This window comes from Phyllopteryx taeniolatus, chromosome 13 (assembly GCF_024500385.1).
Source record: "Phyllopteryx taeniolatus isolate TA_2022b chromosome 13, UOR_Ptae_1.2, whole genome shotgun sequence".
Taxonomy (NCBI): domain Eukaryota; kingdom Metazoa; phylum Chordata; class Actinopteri; order Syngnathiformes; family Syngnathidae; genus Phyllopteryx; species Phyllopteryx taeniolatus.
Window position 1 is genome coordinate 6,962,728 of NC_084514.1, and position 10,621 is coordinate 6,973,348.

General features: G+C 42.0%; 1 protein-coding gene across 6 annotated transcripts in view; it reads right to left on the minus strand.

Moving 5' to 3' along the window:
* Positions 1-9,726, minus strand: part of stxbp6 (syntaxin binding protein 6 (amisyn)) — a 51,711-nt gene extending 41,985 nt beyond the window's left edge. The window contains exons 1-2 of one of the 6 annotated variants that reach the window (XM_061795660.1): positions 9,535-9,726; positions 161-379 (exon numbers count right to left, since the gene is read on the minus strand). In XM_061795660.1, coding sequence (XP_061651644.1) covers positions 161-314 — 154 coding nt within the window. In that variant the 5' untranslated portion in view covers positions 315-379; positions 9,535-9,726. The other 5 variants (XM_061795657.1, XM_061795663.1, XM_061795658.1 and 2 more) reach the window with 5 other exon arrangements.
* Between the last annotated feature and the right edge of the window lie 895 nt (positions 9,727-10,621).

Here is a 10,621-nt window from a genome sequence, read left to right on the forward strand (position 1 = left end):
GTGAAACAATGATTACATTTCAGAGTTTATCCAATCTGGATTGATCTTCAGCTCAACATTTAATTGATTTAGCGTGTCATTTTATTGGTAGAGGGAAAACAAGCTCATCATTGCGGACATCAGCGTGAGAATTAAGGCAGACATGTTAAAAGGGTCTGACCTGCGAGGCAGATGAATGTCAGGTAGTCTCCCTGGCCACCAGTAGCCAGGAAAGGAATCTTCTTCTTAGTCTTGCGCTTCACCTGCACGGCTGCCAGCATCTTCTCGTCGTGGGGTACGAAAACCTCCTTGTTGATGGCGGCTTTGGCACTCATCTTGGAAGCTTGCGGGTCAGCTGGCAAAGGGCTTCCGCGGGGCAACGTTTAGGTGCACTCTGGAGCTACGTCGGCGGAGGGAAGATAGAGGAAGATGGCAGATGAGATGGATCTGAACACATAAAAATGACTTACGGTATTGTCGTGATAGGTAATCTAAATTAAAAATCGACTTATGATCACGTGGAACGTGACTATGTCAAACGCGTATTTCAATTACGGGTGGGGCAAAATGCCGACTGTTTGTATCATTAAATAAACAGCTGTGTAGTGGCGAGTGTGGCTTTTTTGTTTTTTTCCACTTCACTTCAGCAGTGGCGTACCTGAAGCTCGCTCGTAAATCAAATTAAAGTTTGGTTCACATCACAAAGCAAAAAAACAACAACAAACATACACTGGGGCATTTATAAATCAAGGTGCCATTGTGTATCGTATGACTGGTGCTTCTTTCACTAGATCACACATAAATATGAAAACTCTATATGAATTGACAGACTTACGGTTACATTTACAGTGTTCCCTCATTTTTCGCGGTTAATGGGGACCAGAACACCCCGCGAAAGGTGAAAAACCGAAACAGCGTGGACGAGACACAACAAGGGAAGATGCTGGGTGAGGCTGCAACGATACGCAGCCAATCAGCTCACGGGATAAAAGCACTCGTGCGCTCATTGGTCGATGTCGCGCCGGGAACCAATCAAGCGCCTTGTATGAGCGCCCGTACAGTACAGGTATGTAAAGGCATGTACAAAGCCTTTGAGTCAACTCATCTCTTTGTTTGGGATGCAGGGAAACCTTCTCTCGCGCGCATCAACATGAAACAACGCGTCTTTCCGATATGGCTGTATTTTTATTAATTGTTTTAATGAATATTTTGGAAAAACCCGCAAAGCACTGTAGCCACATAACGTGAAGCGCGAAGTGGCGCTGTATTTGGCACTATATTTGTATTGTTGACTTTTTGGCACGACATATTCAGTATGGTAGAGAGTCATACCAGGTTTTTACATGGAAAGTAAAGTACTGAAAGTGTAACTGCCTAACACTCCAGCCACTCGTCTACTCTGGAAACAAACACAGTGCAGCTCAGCCTCTGGCTAACGGAAGTCGTGGCTAGGAAATTGCTTTCGGAAGCACGTCAAACTCTTTACGTAAAATCTCTCATAAATATTTTGCGTCGTACTGCAGTACCTAACTGAAGTTCCGCATAGAGACACAAAACAAACATTTTGCTTTTATTAATACACCAAAGTTGACAAGTGACATTTGTTTGGTGTTGAATGGAGGTAATCCATTGTAAACAGGCGACAGTATATCAGAAGACAGTCTATCTCGGTTGAGTAAGTTGATGCCTCTGCAGAGAAGTGGGTTAATTAGGTCCAAATGCTCTCATGAGATCTGTGGATGTGATCAGCCACACATTGGAGATACACACAAACTCTCCAAACCACACAAGCCACCCTTGCAGCTGAGGAATCAATTTGTCATTCGTAACCAGTGGATGAACTACTGCGGGGCCAGTCCAAAAAAAGCTACAGATTGCTTTTAGTACACTAATAAACAACAGACCGAAAAATTACAAAGTTGCTTTGTTCCAGCTCTGCCAGCTTTCAAAAGTAATAATGTGGTGGGCCGAGGGGAGCAGAGAAGCAAGAAGCAGGCAACAGTCGAGCTGTAAATAATACATAAACAAACTGGTCTCATCGGGGGCTATTGTTGGCCGGAGGTCATTGTTGCATCGGGATGACGTCAGCCCGCGGGGAACAGAGTGGAACATAAAAAGCTCTGGCGCCTGACGAAAGAGAATTTCTCGGAGAAACACTCAAAATCAAACATGTCGCTTGGGCTCGGAAATGAACAACAGCAATAACGTGAGCCAGTTTAGCATAGAGCGCAAAGCCAAGTGACAGAGATCGATATCGGCAACAACTGTACATGTTCAGCCTCAAAATGGAAAGAAGAAAACACAAGTCTCCATTCCTTGCGCCAGCTCTTTTGTCGAAGATTTTCATTCACATTGTCGAGGAGTAAACAATGGTCCAAACGGATTCTTAGTCAAACAACCCACACACGGGTGAAGGCAATCTTCATTCATCCTCATTTGCATAGAAGCACCAACTACGCTATTAGTTATCGTTCTCTCCCTCCATCCATTATAATCAACGAGTTGGCAAAAAACTTTGCTCAGTCGAGCCCAACACTGCACAAAGGTCAAACAATCCTGTTTGGTATGAATTCATTATTTACTGTACTTATGGAGAGTACTCTTAAGAGTTCCAACAGGAAACGTAAATGACTCGCGCTCTAGCCACACGTCTACTCCGTTAAAAAAAAAACAATTCTAATTTTTGAAAAGCACTGCAGCTCAGCCTATGGCTCACAAACGTCATGGCTTGCAATATGCTTTTGGCATTACGGTTTGAAAAGGCATCATACGAACATGAATATCTAACATTTCAAACAGCCACGCGCGGGCTGACGGGGCCTTCAGATATGGCCAAAGCAAGAACAAATGTCACAGGTGTTTTTATATCAAAAATGATTCCGTGTTCAAACGGTCATTGACTGTTGCACTTGTCTGCATCGTTATTTCCTAAAAAAAAGACTAACTAGCGATGTCGCCCTAAAAAAAATAAAATAAATAAAATAAAAAAATAAAAAACTTCAAATACAACGTTGCTCTCGGTGGAAACCATTTTCCGGCCTCCTCATCCACCACCCTCCCAGATGAGCAAGAATGCAGCTTCGCATCTACCCGCAAGCTGTCACCAGGAAAAGATGAGCGCATACCACCCCCTCAGGTGGTCCTCTGAAGCATGAGAAAATGAGGATGAGAGGAAGAAGACAGACAGACGAAGAAGAGGCAGACAGGAGCCTCCAGGCTGTGACATGAAGCCAGCTACGATGCCTCGCATATGCCTCGACTCGGATCGGTCTTATGTAATGTTTGGCGGATGGGACGAGCCTTGTTGCTACCGTGGTAGCCAAACGACGTACATAAATTTCACAGCCGATTATCACCCAGTAAGAAAAAAAAAAAAAAAGCATGCCATTAACTCGCGAGTGTTCGGAGCCTGGCCAAAATGCAACGGTCGCGCTTGGTTCATAGCTTTGTTACAAAGTAGCCTTTCTTTTCCCATAAAACAAGCAAAAGCTGACACTCGAGAGGACCTGAAAAGACATGAATGCAATGTGCCTCTTGAAAATCTTTAGCTTCCATTAGAAAGCAATAAAGCAGCAGTTGGCGGAGGGGTAGTAACATCCCTTTTCTTTGCAAACATCAATCCGCAGCTTGCAAACACTGAAACAGTGCTGCGAGTTTGAAAGGGATTCAGAAGGGCAGATCACACTGGGATTCAACTTTTTGTTTACACTAATTCTACTTTATAAAAGCAGTTGATTACTTTTTCTTTTATTACGTTTTATTTGTTTTTCCATTCAGTGCGGTACAATTTTTGTTTGTTTGTCAGGTAACAAAAAAAAATTGTTGGCTTGGACAGAATAATGGCATTTCAATTAATTTTAATTAGGAACATTAAGTTACAAGCTTAGTCACAGGATGAATTTAATTCGTCAAGGGAAGTCAAGGTACCACTGTATACCGGTAAACAAGTATACTACTAGAGAGTGCTTCTTTTACATCCATCCATCCATTGTCTTCCGCTTATCCGAGGTCGGGTCGCAGGGACAGCAGCCTCAGCAGGGAAGCCCAGACTTCCCTCTCCCTAGCCATTTCGTCTACCTGTTCAGAGGGGATCCCGAGGCGTTCCCAGGCAAGCAGAGAGACGTAGTCTCTCCAGCGTGTCCTGGGTCGTCCCCGGGGTCTCCTCCCGGTGGGACGTGCCCGGAACACCTCACCAGGGAGGTGTCCGGGAGGCATCCTAAACAGATGCCCGAGCCACGTCAGCTGGCTCCTCTCAATGCGGAGGAGCAGCGGCTCTACTTTGAGCCCCTCCCGGATGACCGAGCTTCTCACCCTGTCTCTAAGGGAGACCCCAGATACCCTGCAGAGGAAACTCATTTCGGCCGCTTGTAACCGGGATATTGTTCTTTGGGTCACGACCCACAGCTCGTGACCATAGGTGATGGTAGGAACGTAGATCGAACGTTAAATCGAGAGCTTCGTCCTTCGGCTTAGCTCCTTCTTTACCACAAAGGATCGATACAAAGTCCGCATGGTCTCAGATTTGGAGGTGCTGATTTTCATCCCAGCCGCTTCACACTCGGCTTGATGAAGCCAACAGAACCACATCGTCTGCAAAAAGCAGAGATGCAATTCTGAGGCCACCAAACCGGACCCTCTCTACGCCTCGGCTGCACCTAGAAATTCTGTCCATAAAAGTTATGAACAGAATCGGTGACAAAGGGCAGCCTTGGCGGAGTCCAACCCTCACCTTTAAGAACTCTGGGCGAATCTCATCCACCCCGAGTTCCAGTTCCAATGTTGCTTCCCTCAATTGTGCAGTGCAGTAAAGAAGTGCTCCCAGCCGCCTTTATGCCAGAAGACTGTAATCAAATTTGTCCTCCGTTTGGGAAAAGAAAGCAGCGAAGAAGCGTGGGCCAGGCTTCCTTTAGCCCGACGCCAGCATGAAGCAGCCACCAGTGTCCCCATTTGATTGATTGTTGGCGTGACAGGACTGTCAGCCGCCACGTAGGATGGACGCCCCTGTGGCAATCCCGTACAAAACACACAGTTGTGAGCTAAAACATCAAATGCGTGGATACGGGAATTTGTTTTCAAGCTATAGTTGTAAAAAGATGACTTTCCTCATGACTCACAGGCTTGGATTTGTACATCCCGAGCATCTTTAGGGTGATGTCGAACCACCGGTGTTTTTATTTGGGGCAGCTGTATATCCAACATGGCCACGTGTACACACTGCGGGATATACAGTGCATCCCATAATGTTATGGGGAAAGGATTTACGTCTCTGTGGTGGCCAGCCAGTTTCGGTGTTGCATCATGCTACATTGCACAGTCCTAGCATGCATAGTTTTTATGAGAGAAAATAACTAGGACTTCTTTTGTGCACCTCTCGAAGTCATGTCAGGCTAAGGATAAACTTTCTCTCTCTCTCTCTTACTCAAGGGGCGGTATGAATGTCTGACAATACTTATTAGCAGTGTTACAATGCATCATTCCAAAGCTATACTTGGGGACTCGTGCACAAATCTCTCTCACTTTGAGGCGGTGTTGTAAAAACTTTTTTTTTCCTGGCATGAAAAGCGACATTTCTATTTTATTGCCACAAAGTGAGGGGGAAAACAAGCACAAAGGTACGATTGCTTATCCAGGCCAGACAAGAATTCAATCCACCACAAAATATCGCTCGATTTGTTTTCCAGCCATCTTAAATGTTAGGTTTTGTCCAAAGAAGTAAAATTGAAATTATAGGTTTTATCTTTTTTTTTTTTTCTGGTTGTTTTGTTTTTTGTGAGGGTTACTTCTTATCTTGTGACGACTTTTCACAAGCGACCTTGAGCCAAAACCGCACTGTTGACTATGCACGTGACGCCCCTGGCAACTCTGAAATCTACAGTCGAGCAAGGCAAACAAACGCGTCTGTGTTGCAACTTCTCATATGCAGCACAGCTTGACATGGTTTGCACATAAGAAACTTGCATACATATAAAATTAAAGCCATTTTTATAGTTCAGAGACACTAAAATTGCCACCACTGTTCTTACACTTAGCTCAACATGTTACACATTTTTATCCACGTAATTTATTGATTGAAGAAAATTTTGTAGAGTTCCCATCCCAATGTCAACCACAAAGTGAACCATGACCAAATGTATCATTTCAGTTTTGCTCCAGACCAGAAAACAAAATTACAGAAGTGTGAGGATAGCTCCCACCAGTTTCAGATCATGCTTCTCTATCAAGTCTTCAATCCTTGTGTGATAATGTAAGCTAAAATTTAGATACATGGTGGGATACTGATCACAATAGCAGATCTCAAACATTGTCTCTCCAAAAACTACAGAGGGACTGACTATTTTCTTAGTTGAGTGAGCCACTCATGACTGTGACCAAGTTCTAACGAAGCATTACCTCTTGTCATTCACCAAAAAACTAGCACAATATTGTCCAGCACCGTACCCCCATGACAATACATTTGGGAAATCCTCAACAATGACCACTGGCCAAGAGATATTGAATACAACAATAAGTATTTTATTCATTGAAACAATGCTACAGTCCAGTAGAAATGTTTCTTCGTGACAGGTTCATCCAACATTGGTAACTGCATAAGTCGGGTAATATACTGTAGCGTACATCCCATAATATATTTACATCCGCCTGTTTTTGTCTTTACATTATGATTCAGGACGAAATGCAAGAATTAACAACTGTTTTCTCTGTCCAAAGCATATAGTAGTGTGGTAAAAAACAGCTTGGGTGCCAACCCAGAAGCAGACATGATGTTGGATGAAATGTGACAAAGAAATACAGAGCAAACAAAATATACGCTTATCTCTTATAGCAAGGCAGAGCAAATTCAGTCCTGCCCCTAAACTCCTTCCAGGGAAGAGGCAATATTTTATCGTAAGTGGGTTAGTTGGGCCTCACAGCAGAACACACAGGTCAGATAAGAAGCCTTGAGGCTAATAAGAGTAAAAATAATAATAATAATAATAAATAAATAAATACAAGTCAATCAGGTTTAACCTTTCACAGTGACCAAATTGTATACTCATATAATCAAATTTTGTTTAAATTCAAGCATTGTTTACTGAGAAATTAAGGGAAATTAGGTGGAATGCTATGTCATGCAATGTCAAAAAACAGGAAATACAAATCCTGTCTTGGTACGCTATCTAAAGATTGTTTCTCTAATTGGTCAGGTCATTCTTCTTAATCCTGCACAATAACAAACTAAAAGAACAAAGTAAAAGTAAACCGCGACAAAAAGGCAACCACATTTGGCAGAGCTGGAAATTTTCCACCTCAAACTAGGAAACGCGCATCTGAACATTGATCAAGTACTGTAGTTTTTACTAGCCGTGAACTTGGGGAATCTACATAGAGTACTTGCCGGTATTTCGTAGTTATACTACAAATGAGCATTTACTACATATTCTACTCGTAAACTGGTGGAAAAAAATATTACAATAGCCACTCTGCATGAGGTAATTTGCTAAAATGTTTAGGTTGTTCTACTGCTAATGCAAAACTACACAGTTATACTTTTGACTGAAATGCTTTGACGTCGGGCTTCGGAAGTTACAAATTGAAAATTTCCCCTCTCAGTCTGGAACGTAGCATAACAATCGGACTTTTCATTGGCTCGATATTCAGAGTCAGCGCTATATCTTTGACCTGTACGGTTTGGCTAAGGCTTTCTAAGTACCTTTGAATGACCGCTAACCGGGCCCAATTTTCCCTTCTGATCAACTCAGCAAAGTCCCAAAAGTCTCTAGATGATTATCCGGAGTGATTATACTGTCGCGTGCGGTGTGTTAAAAGAGATCGGCTCAGAAAACAGTCAATCGTAAAATATTAAACCTTTTCAATATTTGCGATCAAAAAGCATTGTGTGTTGTCTGTAAACATATGAAATTTGCAATACATACAGTAAACAGTCAGAAGCAGTGATGTAATATTGGAGCCAGATTTGGCAGCACTGTATACAACATGGGGAAAGCCCATTTATGGTGAGTCACGTGAGGTATTTGTCAAGTCAAGATTTGCTGTCTATGGCAAACTAAATTTAATCTGGATTGGATCCAGATTTGCCAAAAGTTCAAATTTGATGTATAAAAAAATAAATAAAAAAATCACATTTAATAGTCATTTATATAAATTCTTACATGATTTGAACGGAATTTGCTTTGCATAAGCACAGACAGAAAATGTTTGCTAAAGAACTTCAAAAACAGTTATGTCAAATTTGGTTTAATCTAATTTGAATGAAATTTGCTGTGCGTAAGAACAGTCAGAAACCCCATATTTGAGTCGCTTGGGGTTATTTGTCACGTCCAAGTTTGCCGTCTGTGGAGCATCAAAGGCTGTTAACTCAAATCAAGTTGAATTGAATTGAATTGAAGGCAGATTTGGCAGAAATGTCAATTTAACACAGGAAATCTCATTTAACATTGAACAACTTTTAGGGCATCTGTCAAGTTGATATTGCTGTCTGTACACATCAAAAGATGTTAGGTCAAACCAAATTTAATCTGGAATGGATCGATATTGGGCGTCAATTTAAAAATGGTTGTAGAAAACTCCCATGTTTTTTTTTTTTTTTACAGGTACATCAGATGATTGGAATATTCTGTGAGTGAGCACTCCAGTGAGAAGCTGTAATGTCAAGCCAAATTTAATTCAGATTGGAACCAGGTTTGGGAGCAATGTCAAATTTAACACGGGGAAGCAAATTTAACACAATGGGTTCGTGAGGCTTTAAAAAACTAAAACTCACTGTTGAGGTGATGAAGTAAGGAGTAGTTTACCTCCCCACTCAGAACCTTACGTCACCTAAATTGACAATTGAAGTGGAGAGCTTCCAAACTAAGCATATTAGAATGTAAACCTTAACAAAAATAATGTTAAAGTCGTCGTTGGACGTGTGGAGAAATCGTTGTTTTGAACCACAAAAAGGCAGTTAATGAGCTACCTGCACGCACACTTGTTCCGACAGCCAGACGTGGGGGGTGGGGGGGGGGGACAACAACAACAACAAGTTGATATAACTTACAACACGGAAGGTAAGGACACCGTGTAAAACTTACATTATCTCCCTGTCACACAACACGTCAGACATTCATGACTGTCGTTATCTACTCACCAGCTTGTTTGCTTTTTAAAACGTTCCACGTGCTCCCCCGCCCCCCTCAAATCCCGTCTTTCTCGTACCACCAAAAAAAGAAAAAAAAGCTAACTTGTCGTGTCAAACATTGTCCTCGGTTTTTTTTTCGTTTTTTTTTTCTTCCCGTCTTCCCTCCACAGTCGGTTGATTGAAAGGCGACTCTTTTTTTCTACCGGAGAAGCCCGAGCGACGAGTCCTCACGTCGGCTTGACTGTGTGACTGACTGCGGCTGTGGATGGAGGAGCTAGCAGCAGGTTCGCACACGCACACGCACACACACACGCAGCGATGTCAGTGGTGGGAAGCGACCAAGTCCAAACATTTTGGTTACTCGTACCCGAGTACATTTTTCAGGTATCGGTACTGATACTTGTTTAAAAATAATAATAAATAAATCCTGTACTCACATTATTATAATTTTTTTTTAAAGAACAGAACTGAAATGTTCCTAAAGGTTAACTAAACCCTTTTTTTAACACATTGCATGTGCCGACATTAGTCAAACAAACAAAAAAGTACTCTAATTAATATTGCGTTCGTGTAATAAGAATTAAACTGGGCGCCATGTTTAGCCAAATCGTCGTCAGCCGCAGACTGGAAGTGATGTTGAAACTACAGGAGCGTGTTTCCTGCGAATTCAGCACATTTAAGCAAGCTTGATTTGTTAAAAAAAAAAAATAATAATAATAATAATGAATCGGCTTGGTGTTGGCACGCTGTTAAGTGTGCAGATTTTTCATTTTTGCCTGTTAAACTACCTTTTGAAAAGTAGTCCGCCGGCTGTCGCGAGCCCACCGGGTTCTTGCCGCTAGCAGCTAGCCACTGGCTGCTAACGCCGGCGACATGGCGCGTATTATGTAATTTAAATCAATTCCAGGATTATTAATGAGCATTTTCTTCTAGCATATTAAATTAGCGATTGAACATTATTTCAGGATGGTGTTGTGCTATTGTTGGTAGCAACAGTATATGACTATATGATGTCAGTCAAAGGTAGGATACCGACTTGATTTGATACGAGAACAACCATTGCGAGTCAGCCGCTACGCCGCCATTAGCTGGCTAGATAAGTGGATCTCTCCGCTCTTGTCATTGCTGAATGTTTCCGAACGAAAACGTATCCGCACACAAAATAGTTTCCCTCTGAACTAATTAGCTTTGGCTCAGACTTTTATGAGCAACATGTTTCCATAGCTTAGTTTACATTGTGAACTGACTTAACAAATCAAAAAATGTATTAGCTAATGATAACAACTGAAAAAAAAATAGATCAGTTACTTGAATATGTTTTATCCAGATTAGACTGAGTTTCACGTTTCTCCATGTTGCTGCTGTCCCCATTTTTTTCTGCCTTATAAGACCCCAACATCTCAATCCGGTATACTGTATGCGCAACCTATTTCCGCATTTGGCAAAATGGCGAAAGGGACCGTGCCAAAAAAAATAACATATGAACTTTAAATGTCTACCTTGTCCTTTTTTAAAACAAGATTT